This window comes from Lagenorhynchus albirostris, chromosome 3 (genome assembly GCF_949774975.1).
Source record: "Lagenorhynchus albirostris chromosome 3, mLagAlb1.1, whole genome shotgun sequence".
Classification (NCBI taxonomy): Eukaryota; Metazoa; Chordata; class Mammalia; order Artiodactyla; family Delphinidae; genus Lagenorhynchus; species Lagenorhynchus albirostris.
This window is the reverse complement of record NC_083097.1, coordinates 27,508,858-27,533,519: the sequence shown is the minus strand read 5'-3', so window position 1 is coordinate 27,533,519 and position 24,662 is coordinate 27,508,858. Positions and strand designations below refer to the sequence as shown.

The 24,662-nt window shown below is 38.5% G+C and overlaps 1 protein-coding gene across 1 annotated transcript; it reads right to left on the bottom strand.

Moving 5' to 3' along the window:
• Positions 1–225: 225 nt before the first annotated feature.
• Positions 226–22,728, bottom strand: TARS1 (threonyl-tRNA synthetase 1). Its single transcript, XM_060146933.1, has 19 exons — positions 22,523–22,728; positions 18,806–18,886; positions 16,807–16,997; positions 13,474–13,597; positions 12,067–12,188; positions 11,451–11,568; positions 10,777–10,841; positions 10,614–10,692; positions 9,416–9,562; positions 7,942–8,040; positions 6,751–6,917; positions 5,610–5,772; positions 5,365–5,502; positions 4,928–5,005; positions 4,709–4,809; positions 4,478–4,582; positions 2,848–2,920; positions 1,190–1,304; positions 226–751 (listed from the first exon to the last, which is right to left on the bottom strand). The coding sequence occupies exons 1-19, from the start codon at positions 22,538–22,540 to the stop codon at positions 603–605; spliced, it is 2,133 nt and encodes a 710-aa protein (XP_060002916.1). The 5' UTR covers positions 22,541–22,728; the 3' UTR covers positions 226–602.
• Positions 22,729–24,662: the final 1,934 nt, after the last annotated feature.

Genomic DNA, 24,662 nt, shown 5'->3' with positions numbered 1-24,662 from the left:
GCAAAACAGTTAAGTGACATTCCTACACGATGTCACCCTGTGACTGAGAAGCAGGCACCTGGTTCATACCCCAGTTTGAGAACAGCAGTACACTACAGATCTTACCCCTCCACCCAACTTACATCATTTGTATTATAAAAGATAAGTATTGAATCACGCCATTTGTTCCAGGTAGGTTTGTACGGACACGAGGGACAGAGCAGTTGAAACTTATGTGAATAAAAGTTTTTATTTCTAGATCATAATCCAATTCTAATCTTTCTTTTCCATTAATCGAATTTGAAAAAAAATTTATTTTAGCTGTATTAAATTTACAAAAACATTCTTCCACATTACCTCAGAGCATTCCTCATGTTTTTATTCCAGTGCTCAGAAATTTAATGAATAAAATCACTTTACTGTGTCACTTTTAATTAACTCCTTCAAATACGTATTTTCTAAAATCTGTCTAGGTCAAACATGGTTGATCCTGCATTCATGTCTGCGGACTCTGCCAAACGATTCCAAGGTCAGTAGAAGCTGATGTTTTCAATTGTACGACGTTACTGTTATGGAAACATGCTCATCCTTTTCCATTGAGCCAATCTGGGCAAAGTTCTTCCTTAAACTGCTGCTTCTGCCTGTTTGCTGCGGGACTGCTTGAGCTGCTGGAGCCACTCGATGGTTTCAGAAACAGTGCGTCCCCCGTGCACCTTGTTATCTCTGGTACGGATATTGACGGTGCTGCTGGTTTTCTCTTTCTCACCAACAACTAAACCAAAACCCACAAAGCTTTGTTAGGTGAAAGGACTCCTATTGAATATTGGAACAGAAATCCACCCTGTAGCTTCTGATTCATTAAAATGTACAGGTGACCAAATCTAGTCATTAAAAAACAAAACAAAAACCCCAACTCACCATTTTGCAATGACTAGAACTGCCGTGTTTACCAAGTCACTTAATCCAGCCAACTTAATAAAAATTCACCATATGAAAAAATAGGAGGTGAAGGGGAGATTTTTAGACAAACCTTTCAAGTACTCTTTTTCAAACCAAAGTGTTTCTTTGTTACATCAATGGAACAAACATACAGTTTGAGATCAGGACTGGAAAGAACTACTGATGGCTGCAGTTCTCTTCAGCCTAAGTCTCAGCATTTCAAGTTTTCCTAAAGGTTGGCAGGTTTTCTTTGCTGAGTGTCCTTTCTTACCTAGGATGAAGTTGTACTGCGCTAACTGTGCATTTCTGATCTTCTTGTTTAACGTACAGCCCGGATCCAGATCAATGTCCACCATGAATTTAGCATCGTGGAATTGTTGCCGTACCTATTTAAATAGAGATAGAGGGTTCTTCAGATCTAAAATCAGAATTATATTTTGATCTTAAATATTTTTATTTAACAAACAATTTGGATAATCATGCCAGCATTAAAAAGGAATGTTAACAGATATACTGAAGCATATATTATTGTGACTTAGAACTACAAAACTATATACTCTGCTCGAGAGATAAATTGTGAATTAAATTAAATAAACTAGCTTACATTTTCCATCCATCTGACAACCAATTACCACTAATATGACAAAAAGATCTGAATGAACCATTTTTATTTCACTAATAGGTTGTTGTGCCTTAGTGATCATTAACCAATGAACCTCCTGGGATTTTATAAGTATGCAAATTTCAGAAGGGTTCTTACTTAGTTTATTAGAGTGCCAGGATAAGACTTCACTCTCAACTGTAACCTATTTTAAAGAATAAAGCACCAGTGTCTTTTTTTTTTTTTTTAACACGAGTCCTCTGCACATGTGAGTTGAGCTATTCTGTAATTGGGGAGGAAGCCTGGTAATTTTAGGCTGTGTAACAACTGTGGTCTCTAGTCATTAAGTATCAATAGCAGTGCTCACCCTCCCGTCCACTCAATATAACCAAAATCCACCCCACATAATTCTAAACGCTACTCCACTCCCAGATGGAAAGGAGAAAGTCAGTACTATCTCCAGTTGAAAAGTGAGTTAACTAATACAGACTTTCTTCCTTAATGCAAATACAATAAAGTAAAATCCATTAAACATGGAGCATAGCTGATTCTGATCATTTCTAACTAAAACTACCATGTGCAGTAATAGGAACACAGTATATCTTGAATGGTTTGCCTATCAGCTGTTTTAATGATCATTTATTTCTTAAAGACAGTTGAGACCCGAGTGCAATTTCTTCTGATGACCTGAAAACATGGTGGTTTTGATGTTACAATGTTATTCATTGATATTTAGATTTTTGTCTGTTTTAACTAGCCAATTTATTACTTTGCCAGTTATGAAACAATGCTTTTAAATATCAGCTTTTGATAATTTGAAATTCCTTAGTATGAAATTGTTGCTATAACAGAACAGAGTGTTCTAGTCTTTAAGGTATGAAGTATGAATGGATATGTGTACATCTGTTAGTAAGGTAGCTTTTTGGTAGGTAAGGCAAACATTGCTCTGTCATGCCATTAACCTGAAAAAAAGTTTCAAATTAAAGAAATGTGCATTAGAAACAAAGCAAAATTACTGAAGTCAAAGAGCAGTTTAAACTGCACTATGCATTTGAATTTACATGTCATACTGAAGCATTTGCTACTTACTAATGCTAAAAACTAAAAACTACAAGTATGCACTCTCTAAATTAAGTCTATTAACCATGGAACCACATAAAAAAGCATTAAAGAGGTAATATGATCTACTGAGGCTTACCAAAGACTGAAAATAGAAACATTTCTCTGTATCGCAAGCAGCCTGATTTACCAAGAATACACGTAGTTTATGAGATTGAAAAGCTGAGCGACAGCTCTTAAATTTAAAGTAAGTCATACTTAAGGATTACCTTTTGGGCATATTCATCACATGTTGGTCCCACTGGAACTACCATTACCTGGCGAGGAGACAGCCAGAAGGGCCTTTAGAAGAAATTAAAAACATTTAATGTGGATTTGGGCACTTTCCTTAACAAGAATGGCACAATTCTTAGATTACTCTTCAGTACCATTTCCTGAAACACGCAAGGGCCACTTTAAAACACTTGGCTTTTTTTCAATATCCAAAAAGGACTAAAGGGAGATTCAGGAGGAGAAAACTAACCCTAAATCAGGAAAACCTGTAACTAAGATTTGTCTTGCTAAGCAGATATTGCAAAGCAAACAGAGGGCAGGGACTACAGCCCACAACTCAACGCATCAGGTAACAGAACACCATATGCCTGCTGCCAGAGGGCTTAACGTAGTTTAAGAAACACTTAGTGATTCAAGTTATTTTACTCAAAAAGTTATTTTGTTCAAGTGTTATTTTATTACTTTTTCTTCACTGGGGGACAAAGACTGTACCTTCAGTTTATTCAAGATCCACTTTGCAGGATTCAACAAATTGGAACCGATAATAACTGGTGATGGTACTTGGTAAAAATGAGTGTGTTTTCACTACTTATTAAAAGGTGACCCCATCCTCAATTCTACCTTTCAGGTATTTCAGGTGTCTAACCCCTCCCCATGCTGCACACATCAGGCCAGTGTTTCTCTTGGTCACTCCTCTATGTTCAAGTTGTTTTGTTACATTAGGGAAAAGGCTGGAGTAGGCACTAAATTCTACCCAAACTGTGGGCTTTTCCCCCCACCTACTACAGGTTTCGTAGAGCAGTTATCTGAGGATCCCCCTATTCTCTAGACTGTGCATAGAGAATACTGCCCACATTTGATGTGATTTCATGAAATATAACTAAAAGAAGATTAGCTTATTTCATTTACAAGTATGACACTGCCACCCCACCCTATGTCTGAAGTAACCAAATTACACATGAAACTGAGATGACTACAGTGTAGTCTGTCAGGCTCTACAAAATGGGTGTTTTATAACCATGTGCTGTTTTCAACTGCCTTTACAAAATGTGGGCCCAGATAAAGCTGCTTAGAAAATAAAATGCAAGTCATGTGCTTATATCTTGCCAGTAGAAACATCAGCTTCTAGAAATAGGACACAAAAATGATGATCAGTTTGGAGTCTGTACTTTCAATCAAAAGAAAAAAAACCTTGGCTTCTACAGAGTCTAAAATACTTGTTTATTATGATCAGCAACACTGAACAAAGTATTGCTAAAAGCCTACTCTTGTTTACTCAGACAAAAACATCAAACTTTTATAAATTCCCAAAGTTACTTGAAAAGCAATCAAAACAATAAGCTTCTTACTGAATAATAATTCCTAGTTAGAAAGCATTTATATAATATTCAAACAAATCAAGTGCTAAAATAAAAATAATTACTCACAACAAACATTCATAGAGCTAAAAAGTTTGGGTTTAGATTGTGATTCCTTACTTTTTAGTGAACACTTATCATTAATTAGAAGTGACCAACTAGAATCATTCTTCCTCTCCATCATATAACTAAATTGGACAGCAGACATTTCTGACAGTCAATTTACACGGTCCAGACAAAAACAGAAGGAAACAATGACAAAAATTACCATTTGCCCCCATAGTTTTCAGTGAGGATAGCAATCATTCTTTCCACTGATCCCAAGATGGCTCTATGGATAATCACCGGCCTTTTCTTATCATCACCATCATGGCTAGAAAGAAAAGATTTGTTTTGCTTTATTTTATATATATATATATATATATATATATATATATATATATATATTCCTTTATACGTCTTTGAAGAAGAATATTCAGAGCAGACACTAGAAACTCACCTTACAAAAGTAAGATTAAATCTAATGGGCAACTGAAAATCCAACTGGATTGTTGCACACTGGTGGTACCGACCAATGGCATCTTTAATCTGTATGTCAATCTAAGAAGCAAAGATTGGGTTGTATTAGGGTTGAATTTTTTAAAACTTATTTTAAAGTAATCTCTTCTTCACGCAAAAATGAAAGACATATTACTCTCAAAGTGACTTTGGTACTGACCTTTGGACCATAGAAAGCTCCATCTCCAGGATTTAATTCCCACTTTTCACCAAACTCATTCAGACTGTTTTCAAGTTGCTAAGGATAAAGCAAAATGATTTTAACTTCTGGTCAAATGCAACTTCTTCCAGCCTAATTTGAGACTAAAAATACTACAGCTACTTTCATGTGTCACTGTTCTTTGTTTTACCATTTTGTCCACCTAGACATACTCATACACAAACCCCTTTAAAGGTTACAGCTTGATGACTAAAAGAACATTCAACCATTTCTAAAATACAAAATCACAGAGAAAAAAAAATTGCTTATACAAGCCTAGCAACCATTTCCAATTTTCTTTTGCTTTTATCCATTTAAAGAGGCTTTGCTTTGTCACATTATGGCGCAAGCCAATTTCAGTCAAATAATATTGAAGCACGCTGAAAATCACCACTTACTTTCTCAGCTTGATTCCATACTTCAATATCTCCGAGGAATTTTTCCGGGCGAGTAGACAGGTTCAGTTTAAAAGAAAACCCAAATATGCTATATACTGTACGCAGAAAATCCAAACAACCTTTTATTTCATCCTCAATCTTTAAATTAAAAAAAAAAAAACAAAAAACAGGGACACAGTGGTCATTAATTTTCCTCAAGTTTTGTGACACTTCTTTTCCAAGTGTTTCACCCCAGCGTCTCATACCTGCTCTATGGCACAGAATATGTGAGCGTCATCCTGCTGGAACCTTCGTACCCGAGTGAGTCCTGTGAGCGCTCCTGACAGCTCATTCCTATGAAGCACCCCAAAATCAGCTACTCGCAGAGGCAACTCTCGCCAGGATCTTGGCCGATGATCAAACATAAGGCTAAAGAAAACAGCAAAGTAAAATCCACTGATATTTAATTTCACAAGAATAAAACTGCTTCTCTAATACTATAAGGAAGGCTGTCAAAAAGCTGCTGGTTCTAGTTGTTCACACAAACAACACTTTTCAAAGTCTGGGCTTCATACAACAGTGTAAGCACTTGCATGAATAAAGTAGCAAATAAATTATAATACAACCATCTATAACTAAGAGAAAATAAAAAATGTATTCCCATAAGTCTGGAGTCATAGCCTTGTGTTCTATCTCTATTAATTTGAGGACTGCCTGTAAGGCTCATATTTTAAAGAAAATCTTAGCTATATACAAATCATTTATATCAGCAGAAACTAAAGTCTGTACTCTTGTTGCTCTCAAAAGCACTTCAGTTCCCTCTTAGTCTGAAAGTGCTTCAGAAACTTTGAAGAATCTGGGAAGACTAAGAATGAACTTGACCTTGGTTCCCTGACCTACAAGCTAGTCCCCTTGTGGAGACTCCTCTGTCTCAGCCCTCTGCCCTTGAGGTCTTGCTACTGGGAGCAGTGCTAGGAGCGATGACTCAGCCACCTACAGCCACAGCTCTCCCTAGTCTGCCGCCACGCTGCTCTTCACCCAACTTTCAAGGATAGAAAGTGAGCAGCCTCAAGGCAAGGAAGATTTTCCAAGGAGGTCAATTCATCAGCAGTAGATTTTGATACATGTTTCTTTTAAAAAAAAAAACAAAACTGCTGTGCCCCATATTCAGTCGCCCCTGTTCTGTATTCTGCCTGTTCACTGCTGCTACCCCAGTTCCATTCTTGACTATCTGTAGATCTGAGGATCTAGCTGGGCACAGAAGATGTTACAACACCACAATGATGATGCATTTAAATACTCTTCTGATTACATAATTTGGTTTTCACAAAATACTTTCAAAGGAGGAAAACAATCTGGGACTGATTGCAAGAAAATCTTTGCTAGAAACTCAAAATTGCAGAATACCAGTGTCCCGGGCAGTTCATGGGTTTCAGAGCAAACAGCTCCTTCTCCACCTCAAAGGAGAACATGTTCTCGCTGTAGTGCTGCCAGTGGCCCGAGGTCATCCAGAGTCGGCTGTTGTAGATGTTTGGGGTGATCACCTCCTGGAATCCTCGTTTCCTATATTCACTCTGTTAGAAAACAAATACAATGCCTGTGTAAGGAATAGATGCTTATACTGCTGGTGGAAGTAAAAATTGCAAGAGCAATTTTATACTATCTAGTAAAGTTCAAGATGTACACCTTATAATCTAGAAGCTCCCCCTGGAGGTGTACACCGAAGAGGAAGCGCCTGCACATGCGCATAAGGAGGCTACGGCAGCACAGCTGGTAATACGGGAAAATGGGAAATTACATCAGTGTCCCCCAGTAAAGAAATGAACACTGTGGTAGTTATATGACAGACCAATACGTAACAACTGGAAACAAACTGGATCTGTACCTATCTAAAATGAAAATCACAGTGCAGACTGATATACAATGAGACTTCACGTATGTAAGTTTGAAGCACACAAACACTATAACACTATAATTTAGGGTACATATTTACAGGGTAGATGTAAAAATAACATGGACAAAAAGAATCCAACCATGCTAACTTCTAAACAGTAGTTGCTTCTAGGAAAGGAGGGAAATGGATCAGAAAGGGCTCTCAAAGGGGAGTTTTTTTCCCCCTTACTATATATGTATTACTTTACCTCAATTAAAAAATCTGAAGCAAATATAGCCCAATGCAGTTATGTGTTAAATTAGGTGGGACTACAGAGATGTTGGCAGTATTATTCTCTATAAATGTATGCTTGAAACACTTCATAGTTTACAAAGAAAAAAAGCAATGTAAAGATTAACTTGCTTTTTCTAGGAAAATACAAATGAATGGTCAGAAAGCCACAGAGCTCCTGTGTAAAGGGTTACAGGCCCCACTTTAGGCTCACCAGCTTGTCTCATGCGTGCACACCAACGTATGTGGACAAGATCATGTATTAGAAGGAAAGAATTTTTTAAACATTTTATGAGACCTCATACGTCCATTTTCATTTATTATTTGAAATGTTTCTTCTCAAACAAAAGATTATCTTTCCCTTTGGCAGATCTTATTTAATAAAATCAACTTATGCCTTAAATCTACAGAAGAAAGTAATGAATATGGTTTACCCTGATGAATTCAATAAGTGTATTATAAATGTACGCTCCCTTCGGCAGGAAAAAGCAGCTTCCAGGGCTGAGTTCATGGAAGAAATATAGTTCTTGGTCCTGGGTAAAACAAAAGCAAAAGAAAGTTTATATATGTATATAATATCAACACAAATTTCAGGGTTCTTGAGTTCAGAATATGGTCATGATGCTTCACATTTTAATTGGTGCCATTCCCAAATCAAGGAAAACATGTTGACATTTCTGGTGTTGCAGGTGCTTTACCACTTAGCACAAGTACATTCTCTGACTGTTACATTCCCGAATCCAGTCAAGTTTACCCAAGAGTCACACGGAGCAAGGGTCTTAGTTCTCTTCTACTGTGCACAGCAGGGGCTCTCAGTCTTAATTCCTCAAAGCTCAACGATCCTCCCTCCCTCCCTCCCTCCCTTTTTTTCTTTCTTTCTTTCTTTTTTTTTTTTTTTTTAAAGTAAGAACAGCAGGAAGGAGACTGAGAAAAAGACACTGATAATGAAAGAGAAGATGGAGAAGAAGTTGGCTAACTTTGGGTCATGGTGAAAGAGGCACACCCTCCTACCTTCTTGCCCACCAAATGCCCAACTCCTCAGGGAGGGACCCCAATTGCTGCTGGCCTCCTTCCTGCTGGATCTTATTTCAGGCAGTCAGCAGCACAGGACAGTGGATGCTGCCTGTGCTCAAATTTCACAACCTAACAGCCGTGACCTGACGCCCAGCACAGAGTAAACACTCTTCTAGAAGGGAGTATTTTTACCAAACCCAACTGACAGCTTAGAAAACAGTCAGGGGTAGAAGAATAAAGAAAAGGACACCACAGAATCCATCAATGACTTGCTATGTCATCTTGGGCAACAAGCAGATGAATCTTCCTGGGACTTAAGTTTCCACATTTTTTTTTTTTTTTTTTTTTTTTTTGCGGTACGCGGGCCTCTCACTGCTGTGGCCTCTCCCGCTGCGGAGCACAAGCTCCGGACGCGCAGGCTCAGCGGCCATGGCTCACGGGCCCAGCCGCTCCGCGGCATGTGGGATCTTCCCTGACCGGGGCAAGAACCCGTGTCCCCTGCATCGGCAGGCGGAATCTCAACCACTGCGCCACCAGGGAAGCCCTCCACATCTTTAAAATAAGTCAGTGAGACCAGTGGATTTCTAAAGCATCTCCTAGCTCTATGAAATGCTGCTATGCTGCTATACTTTTTTTAAAGAAAAATGTAGGTCATCAGCATTTGTTCTCAATAAAAGGAGTAGTCAAAATGAACTTCTGTGCGGTACTGAACACACTCTAGAAAGATAATGTGGACACTGAATAAGTAATTTACAGCTTTCACGGGACAGTACAATAATTACTGAAAGCTACAGCATCTCTGCAGAAGTAGATTCCTGGTACGTAATACAATTTCAATTCAAATGAAAATAAAGAAAACTCAGTCTACACACATCATTATTCTTTTAAACATACCCTTCCAATTTTCCTATGATCTCGGTTTTTAGCCTCCTCTTGGAACTTCTCCCATTCTTTCAACATTTTAGGATCTGGGAATGAAATGCCATAAATTCTCTGCAGAGTCTCCATATCTGCCTTGCCTTCCCAGTAGGTGGAGGAATTCTGAAAAGAAGGAATAATCATGAGATAATATTCAAATTTTTTTGAAAAATAAATTTATTTGTTTATTTTGGCTGTGTTGGGTCTTTGTTGCTGCACGCAGGTTTTCTCTAGTTGTGGCGAGCGGGGGCTACTCTTCCTTGCAGTGCACGGGCTTCTCATTGCAGTGGCTTCTCTTGTTGCGGAGCATGGGGGCTGTAGAGTAGGATCAGTAGTTGTGGCGCACAGGCTTAGTTGCTCCACCGCAGGTGGGATCTTCTGGGACCAGGGTTCAAACCCGTGTCCCCTGCATTGGTAGGCAGATTCTTAACCACTGTGCCACCAGGGAAGTCCCCAAATTTTTAAATATCTCATTTATTTTAAGTGTTAGGCGTTTTCTCTCTCAGTCACATCATGAGTCAAATTCATATTTAGTCCTTATGACAAGAAAAATGGCACAAAAAGTGCACATGTAGTAAGCATCTCAGTTGCTGAGGCCTTGCTAGGGTGGCTGTACTCATTCCACAGCACAAAGCTGGCTGCTTAATGCCCTTGAAATTGCCCTGCCCTCAAGACCCACTCACACCACAACTCCACGAACACGACTGACTACAGGGGCATCTCCCACAAGATGATTCAGCAAAAATGGAAAACCAACCAACCAGCCAAAAAAAAAAAAAATCTGACTGGTAGGATTAGTTTGGTTAGAAAAGAACAACTTGGGTAATTACTACCTTAGACATACAAAAGGCAAGAGCACACACTCCTACAGTGAGTCTCAAAGCTTCTAGAGCCACGATGGCCCATGACTGTGATTTTGTAAATATTCCAAATCTCCATCCCCGTGTGCTCTGGTGATGAGTGGTGAGTCACTCAGTCAGTGCTTGAGAGAATTTCAGTTAAAAAAAAGCCTAGTGGCACGTAGTGCCCACAGTCAGTAGACAGCACGAGAAAAAAATCCACCCTTAAATATGCAAGAGAAAAATGGCTGAAAAGAGAAACGAATGCAAGTTTAAACATACATCTTTTGTATACAAATACGTTTATATAGCACCTTCAAAGTTACATTGCTTACTTTGTGTATTTTCAAAGTCTTGATTTTGCCAGTGTGTCTGACATGAGGACCCCGGCAGAGATCTATCAAGGGGCCACACCTAGAGATAAATTAAAAGGAATTTTAACATAGACTTAAAATGACATATACACCAATGGTATTTAATGACACTTGATGTTCTCACCTATAGACTGTGGTAGTTGGAGTATTCACTTTTTCATTCAATATCCTGCATTTGAACTTGTTGTACTGAAAATAGGAAAAATTATTTTTTAAGTAACCATCCTTTAATTTTTACTTCTAAATACTATAGCTAAAATACAATTCAAAGTACGTCTAATCACCGTATGAATATAAATACGTATTTCATGTTTTAAAAACACTGTTATATTTTTCTAAAGAACTTAGTACACTAAGCCCCAATGTACTTTTTTTTTTTTTGCGGTACGCGGGCCTCTCACTGCTGTGGCCTCTCCCGCTTTGGAGCACAGGCTCCGGACGCGCAGGCTCAATGGCCCTGGCTCACGGGCCCAGCCGCTCCGCGGCACGCATGATCCTCCCGGACCGGGGCACGAACCCGTGTCCCCTGCATCGGCAGGCGGATTCCCAACCACTGCGCCACCAGGGAAGCCCTACTTTATTTTTTTAAATTAATTTTTATGGGAGTAGTTGCTTTACAATGTTGTGTTAGTTTCTGCTATACAGCAAAGTGAATCAGCTATACATATACATATATCCTCTCTTTTTTGGATCTCCTTCCCATTTAGGTCACCACAGAGAACTGCGTAGAGCCCAATGTACTTTACGTAACATTAATGAGTGAAATAAAAGTGGAGGCCATGTTACAGTTCAATTTACCTTAAACATTTCCAGTAAAGTTTCCTTCTTAACTTCTAATCTTTCAAAAGCTTGTTTTTCTTTAATGATTTTCTTACATAAAGCCTCCAAAGAAGAGAAATCGTTGCTGGACACACCCCTGAAGAAGAAAATATAATTAATCTCTTTCCATTCCATTCCACTCACACCGCAGCTTGGGGGAACCTTTCTTTACAATACTTCAAGGGTTTCAATATAAAAAATTAGACCCCTGCATTATTTATTAAGAATTTTTAACTAGACAGTTTTTATAAACTATTTTCATATTTTCAGTGGCTTTGACCTTGGTCATCATGAAGACCATTCCAACTAGTGAACATTCCTCTAACTTTAGAACCGGGTTTAAAGAACAGGAGAGGTCCAAGCTTCATTTTATTTCCCGACATAGCTTAGGGTTCCACCTCCACTGATCTAGAAGAGAGCTCTCTACTACATCGTGAGTTACTACAACACTTTAAGTTTTGTTAGTGGGAGTACTTGGTGACTATGAAGCAATAAGTTTTATATCATTCCTCCTTAATTGAGAACTCTTTAAAAATAATGTATGGACCCACAGTAATTCAGATTTTATTTTTCTTTATCCAGTTACATAACTTACCCTTCTTCAAGGTACATGTCATAATAGAATCCATTTTCTATTGGTGGACCGTAACACAGACACCCACCATAGACTCTTTCCATGGCTTCACCCATTATGTGAGCAGTCGAGTGCCAATATACCTGAAAATCAAAGAAAAATGGGATGGTTTGAGTCTGGGCATACAAGCTGTAAATTAATTTGTTTGTTTTGAAAGATATATAAAGTTTATTATAAATAAACCCAAGACGTGAAAACCTAAATTTACAAATCTATAGATTGCAATGTGATTTCCATTCAGAGCCAACATAATTTAAAATGATTCTAATTACTAAATTGTATTTGTACCTTAGAAATTATCTGGTTTAGTTGTTTTCAAACTAATTAAAATACAAATTTAGCATCATTAATTGAACGGGATGGATTTTGATTCCTGAAAACAACAGGCACTCACAATGTGACTGTCTTATTAACTGCCATGGCCCCGGGATCTTTTGAGTCAATCCCTGGAACTGACTCAAAATATCTGAGTTGGCTTGGAACTTGGCTCTGGCCTTCCACTTGGCTGTGGAACATCACTTAAGAATTATATCTGCTTTTCTCTTATTGGCCCCAAACAAAACTAAGATGGTACAACTTGACCCTACAGTACAATTATAAAACCAAGGACCACATACGGGCCTTGAAATCAAAAGGTAGGACTTGGTTTTAAGGTGGTAATTCAGATGAGACAGAATATACCCAAAGCAATGTTTTCAAGATTAATTAATAAGGTACCAAAATAAAGATTTTAAAAATTCTCATAAAAACTGTACACCTGAAACTAATAATGTGAGTCAACTATACTTCAATAAATAAATAAAATTAAATTCTCATAAAAAACTTAAGGACTCCAGAATACATTTGAAAGCCACTGATTCACATACATAAGTAAACCACTGTCACTAAAACAATGTCTTTTACTTCTTCTTATATGGTATTCCATCATGGGGAAATAAGGAGAAAACTTTGCCATCAAATGCAGATTGACTTTTACAGTGCTTTCAGCAGATCTGTATTTTAAGGTAAGAAAAATACAGAAATCAATTGCCCAATAGGAAGAGAACTTTAAATCATGCTCGAATTTGTTAAATATATGCATCTTGATTAAGTGTTGACTAATAATGCAGAAAACAATTTTTACTTGCTTAATCAATTTTTAATAAAATTCCCAGCACTTTTTCCCCACTGAAGTATCTAGAATAAAAATAAACTTGAATAAGTGCACTTATTAATTTTATAAGACAAGCACTTTTACTATGTTTCCTACATGAAAGACAAAACGAAGATTTCAAATATGACAATGAGACATCAATCAACTTTAGCCACCCGTTGGCTGTAGTAATAAGCTGGAGAAGTCTGCAAATGTGAATCTGAATAAAAACTTACTGCTTGAGCTTCCTCGTCCTCAAACTTGAGAAGCTCCAAGGTACAATCTTCCTCCAGAGGACGGTCTAGGTCCCAGACGACTTTATTCACTTTAGCAATAACAGTGTTGTCAGCCAGGCCTTGACTTTTAAAAAAAACATGTATAAAAACATGTTTTTATGTATAAAACATATATGTATAAAAACACATGTATAAAAACACAAGACTCTAAAAACACATGTATAAAAACACAAGACTCTAAAAAAGAATTTTCTGCAGCACAACAGTTAATTTGAGAACAAGAACAGGAAAATAAACATTATATACAGGCATATCTCTCCTTTTATTGCACTGTGAAGATACTGCAGGGTTTTTTTTGTTTTTTTTTTGTGGCAACCCTGCATCAAGCAAGCCTATTGGCATCATTTTTCCAACAGCATTTGCTCACTTTGTGTCTCTGGGTCACATTTTGTTAATTCTCACAGTATTTCCAACTTTTTCATTATTATTATATGTATTTGTTATAGCGATCTGTGATCAGTGATCTTTGATGTTAGTACTATGACTCACCGAAGGCTCAGATGATAGTTAGCATTTTTTAGTAATAAAGTATTTTTAAATTACAACATGTACTTTTGTTTAGACAAACAACTGCACACTTAATAGACTGCAATACAGTGTAAACAACTTTTATACACTGTGAAACCAAAAAATTCGTGTGTCCTGCTTTACTGTGATACTCGCTTTATTGTGGTGGTCTGGAACTGCGCCCGCAATATCTCTGAGGTACGCCTGTATATTATATATAGATGTACATTTACCTTTCTGAAATAAAATGAAAAAGTGACAAAATTCAAAAAAGTCCCTAAGAATATAACTAGAAGATGCTGAAAATTCCGAACACTATTATTTGACCTCATTTAATGCTTCTTGTTTAAGCAGACATGGCAACTGTTATAAACAATAACAATTTCCAGTATTTTATCTTTAAATTTCTCCAAAATTAGTTTTCCATAAAGCCAAGCTATTTAGATCCCAAAGGAAAAAAAGGGGGATGGAGATGGTTCTAAATAACCTCTCTGCTCTTATCCTGCTTGAAATCTATAATAGATCTTTCCTCTAAGAAGCAATGCTAATCTCATAATTCTGCAAATGCCTAAGATGATATTAGTTATAACAAATATACAGGTGAAGTCAAATACTATTTAATGAAACATTTTATAATACAGATAAAAATGTCATCTAAATGTCCAGTACACAGTACAAAAGATAACTCTCTCCTCAAGTGATGAGATGTTAGACCCACCAAGTGGAGAAGTCGCAGGAGTTCTGAGGAGGGGAAAGCAGCACAGTTCAGAGAAGTCTGGACAGGCTTTGAAACATAAAGTAATGAGGGGACGAAGCATCAAAAGATTTGGACAGGAAGAAAAGGAGAGGAGATGGCACTTCAAATGCTGAGAATGGGCATGGATGCAAGCAGAGATATAAGTTAGGAGACGTTCAGGAAGCTGCGGGGCTCAAGCAGAATTGAGTAAGGTTAGTCAGCTTATAGATGTGAATGTGCAGCTAGAGAAATGACAGTCTATAATAGGCTAGCAGTTTCCCCGCCTCAAATATTTTCAAACTAATATGTTATGACACTTACACCGCAATAAAAGTTTTAATTCAAAAAAAGAGAAAATTAGTTTTCCAATGGGCCACTTGATAAATTACAACATAATCTGAAGAACAATACGGTAGCATGTAGAGAAAAAGTTCTTGCACTAACAGGAGCCTGGATTTTAGTACTGACACAGCTACAGTCTCATTGTGCAACAACAGAGGAATCTTTTAACCTCACCTGCGAAATTATCTCTCAAGTGAAAGGCTGAACTGATATTTAAAGGTCTATCTAGTCACTTATGATCTCACATGGAAACTTGCTTAACATTACAACTTTCTTACTTACTTCCTTTGGAGTAAGGCAGAAGTATGTTAGGCAGAAGTACTTGTCAAATTAACAGCAACATTCCATTCCTTTTGTAAGAAGGCCAGGGCATATACCAATACATAGCTTGTGGGCCTAACTCCCACCAGTTGCATAGTAGGCTTACCAAGAATCAGCTGTGATGGTTCCCAAATTTGTTTATGCACTTGTTATTTTATGTCTTAGGTTCAACAATATGAAATTGATGATAATCAACCATTTCTGACAATTCATATATGATTTCATTTGTTTCAGCTCAATATGTGATTATTATAAATAAATAGAAATATATAAGTAATACAACGAGGGAATTACAGTTTCTTGGTTTGAATTACATTCAAACGAAGTTGAATGTTTGGGAAGGCTTGATAAAGGGAAGTCACTAAAAAAATACTGTCAAGTCAGGTGTGGATGAAACAACTACATAAAAATCTGGAAGTCTTCTGCACTCATGGCTTCTCAAGTGTGTTAAGATAATGTAAAAGTTTAATTAGCACTCCACTCCCCAAACTTTGGCCTTATATACATATTAGTGAACAAATGAATATACATAAGTTTTAAGTTAAAATGTTTAAATGGCGGTTGGCAAACTTTTTCTGTAAAGAGCCATATAAAATTTTAGACTGAAGGCCATACATGGTTTCTGTTGCATATTCTTAGTTGTCTTATTTTTTTCAAACCATTTAAAAACATAAGAACGATTCTTAGCTCTTGAGCTGTACAAAAACAGGCCATGACCAGTTTGCCAACACTTGGTAGAAGATACATGTATCAATTTATGCCTTCCCAACTTTATCATTTTTTTGATAAACTTACCAACTATTCATCCCAATCATATTAGATTAGGAAAGCATTTACTCTATTACAAAGTATGCATCTAATTCTCAGTTACCTGAAATAACTTCTCCCCAGCCCGACAAAAGTTTTAACATTAGCTTTATAAAAATAGTACATTTTGTCATGTGTTAGTTTCATATATTTCATATATAGTTTAATTTTAATTAAACTATTAACTAAGTTAATATAGTTTAATTTTCCCATTTTGAGATGAGCTACCTTCATTTTTAACTTTAAAACTGAGACTTTTTAGTCAAAATAGGTGAAGTACTCTCTACTTGGTTATGTGACATTTTATGATCAAAGTAGGAGAATTATATAAAATCTTTTGTAAAATAAGACCGAAGTTGACTCTTTCAGATATTAACTTTGAATCGTGACTATAAAGCTCTACATTATTTTGATTTTTTAAAAATCCCAAATAAGGTGAATTAAACAATAAAAACATTGAACAGGAACATAAAAATGTTATTAGGATAAAACTTGGCAAGCTAAAAAAAAAAAAAGTTCAGTTACAAACAACAGAAGGTCCAGACAGGTATAGCTTATACCTAATTCCACAAGCAATTTGATACGGTGTAGTTTTCCAGGATTCTGCATCCAACTGTTTACCGTCAGGCAGGGTGACTTTAATTGGCTTGCTGTCTTTTTCTGCTTTTTCTGCCAGAATGGAATCGTGTTCTGCTTTTAGTTTATTATACATCTCAAGACGTGTGTTAATATATTCAGGCCAAGGATTCAACTGCAAGACAACAAATGAAGAAATAAATAATCAGTACACACTTGCTTTCCTTTTTAGAAAAGTGGAAGAAATAATAAAAACAAAGTTTACCTTGCATGAAGTAGTGCTTTTATTGTTTTTCCCTTATACAAAATTTCCTTCTCATTTCAATCATATTTTTTCTTGGCCTTTAGTTTTTTAAACGGAAGAGCCTTAATATCTTTATAATTCCCTCCGACCACAGTCCTTCCCTTTCTTTAGTCATTTGGGTGCTCTTTGGGGGCTTTTCATTAAATTGTCACAGGGGTCCATAATCCTCAATGAAGAAGCATCAATAAATTAACTAAAAACTCAAAGCCTATCATTCTACAACCCTGCTCTGAATCCCTCAGGCCAAAGCACATTACCTGGTCCCACATACTCTGACATCACTACAGTCCTACCCACCCACATGACCCTCTGTATCTTACTGTTGTTTATCTCCACGTCCATTTGGCACTTCCTGATCAGAAGAACTTAGTGTCAAACTTAATTTATTCAACGTTCATGGAGCAGATACTCTCTGTGCCTGGCTCTGCGGATGCAAGAGAAGAGTAAGACCTGCCCACTGCCCTTAGAAGGGGAATAAGACAAGTACACAGATGATGGGAGCATGGAGGAGGAAGAAAGGTCTTCGACATCTCACTGTACACTTTTTTTCCAGACAGATCATTTAAAACATATATAATCAACCACATGTCACATGCACAATTCTCTATTCAAAAAAGTCCTCTAATTATACCCTTTGTTTCCTATTTCCAGGCTAAATCTCAAGCTGTAACAGAACAGCATGTACTACTTGCATTGAAAGTACAAAAACGAAATTAGGGAACATACGCCATTTTCTTACTTACTTACAAATTCTGAAATTCACAATCAACAATTCCCCACAATTACAGTGGGATATAATGGACAAAACACAACAGAAGCGGTTATGCAGGGCTCTCGGCAACACTTAGTGATTCTTGATCACCTACAAACTTACCCTAAATTAAGTGGAAGCACTATAAATTTAGCAATGCAACATTTATAAAAACAACTCTTTAAAGTCAGTTTACTGTGCTATAGCGTACTTCTTAAAAACCTATTCCTTTGTCTTGCATTCTGGTCGTTTTCTAAAGAGTCTCTAACAAAACGGTTGCAATGACAAAAGCAAAAAGTCAAGCACGGTTCACAGCAGTTCAACTTCAAAATCTAAGTAGGAAGACAAGCTTAACTGCCTCCTAGAGCAAGACCCAGGAACCAGGTCAATTCTGGGATGACTCTTGAAATGCCAGTTCCTTTTAGTGTGAGCCTGGTGAACTGAAAGCCTTTTCTCTACACTTGAGAGGCAGCAAGGAGATTTGTCCTGGCTTAAAACCAAACTCCAGTGGCAGGTCCAGTTGGAAACAGTGCTAATGGGGTGAAGGAACAAGGCTTTCTTTGGTTTCTGTTGTAGTCAGTAAAAGCCCAAACACCAAGTCTCTTAACGTCTCATCGAATGAAATGGTCAGACAGCTAGCATTCGACCTGGCAACTAATTACCACAGTCCTCTTTTCACCAACTTTTGTTCTAATATCTAATCCCACAGATTATTTTACAATCATACTTCAGTTGTTTTCCTTTTTCAATAACAAGTAACTGCAAGTCTTTCTCCCCCTCTCAGAATTTCCTAATTCTTCTCCCTGATTTTTCCATCTAGTGCCATCTTATAAACCCCACGAAAACCATTAGAATCTCGCATAGGATGAGTCTGAGACAGCTCCCTGCCTCTGTCAATCTTTGATGACAGAGCCCTGAAAACATTTACCTCTGCTCGACCTCCATCCCCAGAGCCTTCTTTGTTCTTCTTCTTGCCTCCTTCCTTTCGTTTCTCTTCACTGGCACCTACCTAAATAAGCAAAAAAGGCATGAAGGTTTTACATTTTAATCTCATTTGACACCCATCCATGCTGCCTCCAGAAAAGTTTTGAGGATGTTATTTTAGCATCTATTTTTTTTTAAGTGGAAATCTGATTTTGAAAGACTAGAAAATTTCACCACTGTCAAAGACAAGTTAACAACTTACAATAAAGACAAGCCCTAAAAAAGCAGAAGAGTTATTTGATAATATTCAAGTCCTCAAATTTCATTCATTTTACCTGTTCACATGACTCTCGCTTCAGGTTTAAATGGACATATACTAAACATATAGCTACAAGAAGCATGCAATTTATTCAGTAGTATTTTCAGAAAAAAAAATCTAATGCAATATATATCCATCCATCCCACAAGTACTACCCAGAGCCTCTGTGCTCACAGTATTTTTTTTTAAACCCTGTAGAAGAAGCAAACATAAGACCCAATCCCTACCATGTGCAAACTTAATCTCTTTGGGGAAACTAAGGCATACATATGTGAGAAACTCCTGAAGGAGAAAAGAACACAGCTGTAGTACTCTGATCAGATGTCAGATAAGGTAAGACACTAGTAACTGTTAGGGCTTTAAAGGACTTTAAAGGATGGAGAAGATTTCAACAGGCTGGATTTTGAGAATGGAGGAAATTTTGTTCTAGGTGTACACAGAAACTTATTGTTGGAAATGTTAGAGAGAGAGAGAGAGAGAGAGAGAGAGAGAGAATTACTAAACCTTTTAGGAAACACTGTCAGTTAAGACAGATGAGGGCTTAGACAGAAGCAAGCACTAAAAATTACCATAAAGATGTGTACTTCAATTAGAATTCAATTCAATTCAATTCCAGGAAGTCATAGAAAGTTTTACAGTAAGTCCTGTGCAAAAAGGCAACCAATGGCAAGAACTGGTCTTACCCGTGGTTCTCAACCAGAAGCAATTTTGCCCCCAGCAGACACCTGGCAATGTCTGGAAACCTTTTCAGTTGTCACAACCAGGGGTGGGGAGTTGGGGGAAGGTGGGAGGGCAGTGTGGTGTGGTGCGTACAACAGGCAGAGAGTGGGTAGAGGCCAGGGAGGTTGCTAACCATCCAACAACGCACAGGACAGATTCCCACAACAAAGAATTATCCAGTCCGTGATGTCAAGAGTGTTGAGGTTGAGAAACACGGAACCACATTATGGGATACTCCAAAGAGCATCTTCTCAGAAATAAATTACTTACTTCTTTGTAACTGCTCAGATAGAAACATCCTAATGCAAATTTCACTACATAAAATTTTACAGTTTACAAAGTTCCTCCACAATCACATCTGATTCTCATAGAAACACTGTGAGATGACTATCATTATTATTCCCATTTTATAGATAAGATTAAATTTTAAAAAGTTAGATGATTTTTCTAGGTTCAGAAAACCTACAAGTGGCAGGAAAAAAAGATACCCACCCAGATGTTGACAGTGGTCAGCTCTAAGTGGGGATGTTATCATCAGCAGTGAAGGAGTTTTGAGGGTAGAACTGGGGATGTGACGGGAGGACTTTTGTTTCATGTATTTTTTTGATCTTTGAATTTTTTTTAAAGTTTTATTAAGATATATTTCTGTACCGTAAAGTTCACCCACACACACACATAAAGCATATAATTCAATGGTTTTTAGTGCATAGACAGTTGCCCAACTATCACCAGGATCAATTTCATCACCCCAAAAGGAAACCATGTATCCATGAACAGTCACTCCCTGTTCTCCCCTCTCCCCAGCACTTGGCAACCACTAATCTTTCTGTCTCTACAGTTTTGCCTACTCTGGGCATTTCATATAAGTGGAATCATTCAATATTGGTTTTTTGTGACTGGCTTCTTTCAGTTAGTATAATGATTTCAAGATCATCCATGTTACATGTATCAGTATTTCACTGCTTTTTACTGCCAAATAACATTCCATTATTTATCCATTTATCCCTTGTGGACATTCTGATTGTTCTTTTCAATTTCATAAAACTTATGACTTGTATAATTTAAAAAACAAAACAAATTTTTAAAATATGACTCCGAATTTCATGTTGAGCTAACACTTGCCCCACTCAGGTATTCATGATTTAATGAACTCTGAAGGTTCATTTATAGTCAATAGATGAACAATGAACACACCTTAAGTCCATTCTAATCAAGTACTAACCAACATGATTATAAGATTACCTGTATGCCTTCACCATACTGTATGATTAATGTAATTAGTCAAATATATCAGGTGAAAAGAAGGGTAAAAAGGGACTTCCCTGGTGGCGCGGTGGTTAAGAATCCACCTGCCAATGCAGGGGACACAGGTTTGAGCCCTGGTCCGGGAAGATCCCACATGCTGCGGAGCAGCTAAGCCCGTGCGCCACAACTACTGAGCCCACGTGCCACAACTACTGAAGCCTGCGCGCCTACAGCCAGTGCTCCACAACAAGAGAAGCCACCGCGACGAGAAGCCCACGCACAACAAAGAGTAGCCCCTGCTCGCCACAACTAGAGAAAGCCTGCGCACAGCAACGAAGACCCAGTGCAGCCAAAAATAAATAAATAAAATAAATAAATTTATTTAAAAAAAAGAGGGTAAAAATTAATTGCAAGTCTGCCTGTATAGCTTTAAAACAGAAAGAGAGGGAAATAATTCTATTTCTCTGGTTAAATGTTTTTGGTTTTGGTCATATGGATATTTGCTAAATGAACAGGAATAATGGTAAAGATGAAGAAAATTAACATCACTTTTTTTGTCTTCTAAATACCTCTCCATTTTACAAATGAGAACAATGGCTCAAAGAAAGTAAGTAGTTTCCCATTTGTACATCGCTAGTAAACAGTAGAGCCAGGGCGTTAAAATGGATCTCTCTGGAACCCTGAGGCCCATTTCACCTTTCCTATAACAAGTGAAATCGTGATGGGCAACTGTTCTTTACTTCCAATGAAAACAAAACAAAAATAGGCGAGTTTACATATTATATGTCAACGTAAAAGCAATCTAAAATTTCAACCCAAAAGTTGGTACACAGAAGAGGACTGGGAAGATGTTCCTAAGCAAATTATGACACTAAAGGGAAAGTCCAGAGGTGAAATGAGCATTTATGAATGGTATAAGGCATGCCTCCACCACCACGCAGGGAAGTGTGTAACTTTTCTAGAGTTTGTCAGCTGGGGTCATCCAGTCTCCACCATTTATTATAAACCACCCAAAACTTGGGCAGATCTCGATGACTTGGTTTTCCCTTCCTTAAACTGGGGCTTTTTACCCGTACGTGGTTTTAAAAGTAAATGAGGCTCTGCAACATTCTTCCCGACGAAAGAGAGCCACATACCCTAGTCTAGGAGTCCGAAGCCCTAGATTCTAATTGTCTCGGCTTCTAATTAGTTGTGTGGCTCTGAGCAAGACACTCAAGGTCTCAGTGTCCTCATCTACAAAAAGAGGATGGTCCCAGAGACGATCTTAAGCCCCGTCCTGCTTTATCCATTTGAGATTCCTCTCCAAAGGGGACCCTGACTTGTCCGGGATTTCCATCGCCCCCCTCGGGTTCCTTCACCCCCTCCCTCCCCCGGCTGGGCAACACGGGTACCAGGAGAGCCCCAGCCCGGCCTCCAGGATCCACTCAACCCACTCACCGACTTCTCGTCTCCCATTTTCCCTGAAGGGCTACTCGCCTTCTCCTCGGACACTGGCAAACCACTAAGAGAAAACTAAACCCCAAAACTTCGGTCAGGAGGAAAGGACAGTGGTCGCCAGGCAGAGGTGGATTGGAACGCCCAGGAACACTGCGCTTGCGCCACGTGGCCCGGGAGGGACCTGCTGATGCAACAGGAAAGCGCCCAAACTCCGCCTCCTAACCTGATGGATGACGGGCAGCTAATTGACAACGGGGAATGGCGGGTCCTCCTTTCTCTAAACCAAGCTTGTAGGGCGACAACCCTTCTAGAAAATCAGGGTGCGGCGGGGCGGAAGAAGAAACTACAGACGCGAAACCTTCACTCTCTGCCCGTCAGGTATTGAGCCTTTCCCAGAGCCCAGAAGTCCGCAATGCGCGTGCGCCTTCTTCAGTCTGACTTGGCTTATTATTCCAGGGCCTTTTCGGCCACCGTAGCGAAGAAGAGGGGCTGTCTTGAGCTTCCGGCAAATCTCCGGCAAGCTGAATATCATCCCTGGCAGTGGGATGAACACCGGAATAGAGGCCGACGTTCGCTGCTGCTTCGGCGCCACCTGACCTGGAGTGACTGCTGAGTTCTGGGGACTACTCAGGGCCCCGAAGTCTGTGGCGGTGAATCGACCGAGCCCTCCTTATTGCACTCCAGGGTTCCCAAGACCCAAGCCTTGGTGATTCAGGGGCGAGCGCCCTTCCTCGGACATTCCTTTGTACACGCCACCGCCGATCTATCGGGGAGCATTTCCACAGAGCCCATGAGAATGCAGCGAAACTTTTGCTTAAGAAAATAAGCACGCCGACCCCAGGGATTCTCTCACGCAGAGGTCTCAGTGTTTGTAATCCAATGGCTCTATTTTCATTTACCAGCCAATTTAAAACAGTTGCTGATTTGAAATCAGAAGCACAATGAGCTCGTTTATAATTTATATACTCCATCACCAAGTTTTGTGGATTTTACTTTCTCAACATCAGCTCTCAACTTGCCACCTTCAGGGTCATCCTTCCGTGAAGCTCAATAATCAGTAACCTGACTTTGTGTTCATTTTTCACATGGCACCAGAATAGTATTTTTAAATACAAATATGATCATGGCAACCTCCAGCTTAAAATTCTTTAAGTGTTTTTCAGTATAAAGATAGTCATGGCTTTGAGGGCCTCTGCCCTGCTTTCCCACTTCCCCACCGTACACTGAACTGAACCTTAGTGACCTTATTTCTCAGGTCTTCTCCCACAGATTTTTTTGTACCTGCTGAGATTATTCTCCCCATCCTCATCTCTGCCTGCCGCACGTCCTTTTTTGCATATTTAGCACATACTTAGTTGTTAGATCTCAAGAATCGTTTCCTTAGGGGAACCATTCTTGACCACCCTTACCAGCACCTATCAGTGCTGTTTTACAATTAAAAAATTATTTTATTGCCTCAGATTGAAAACTTCACGAAAGCACAACTTGTGTATTTTTGCCAGCATCTAGCAGATATAAGCCTGGCACACAGTTGATGTTAATATATGTTGAGGGAATTAATGAGTGTTGAGACAATCCTTGCATGAAAAACTACCTCTTAATCTAGATTGTGAAAGAAAGAAGCCCTAACCCCTGTACTAGTGAGATTTAGAAGAAGCTTTATAATAAGAGTAGATTATTGATAGTACTTGGTGGGTATTCTCTTTAAGAAGTTCCAGTAGTTAGACACAATTTTATAGGCTTAAGTAAACCAATCTGACTTCCCATATTTAAATTGCAATGAGAATCAACAGGATCTAGTCTTACCTTCTAATGCAAAACTGTTTAATTGTGCTCATTAGACATGTTTTCCCGAGAATTGTATCTTAATTATTTAAAAAAAATTTTAAAACAACTTATTTATTTTTGGCTGTGTTGCGTCTTTGCTGCTGCGCACAGGCTTTCTCTATTTACGGTGAGCGGAGGGCTACTCTTTGTTGCGGTGCATGGGCTTCTCATTGCGGTGGCTTCTCTTGTTGTGGAGCACTGGCTCTAGGCGCGCGGGCTTCAGTAGTTGTGGCTCGCGGGCTCTAGAGCGTAGGCTCAGTAGTTGTGGCGCACAGGCTTAGTTGTTCCGCGGCATGTGGGATGTTCCGGGACC

Bases quoted from the DNA above. Each gene is read 5' to 3' on its own strand.
- TARS1 (XM_060146933.1), bottom strand. The intron at 12,189-13,473 runs GTAAGTTTTTAT...TTTGATTTTCAG, and splicing joins AGGACGAGGAAGCTCAAGCA to GTATATTGGCACTCGACTGC. The intron at 9,563-10,613 runs GTAAGCAATGTA...CCTTCTTTTCAG, and splicing joins AGACTTTGAAAATACACAAA to AATTCCTCCACCTACTGGGA.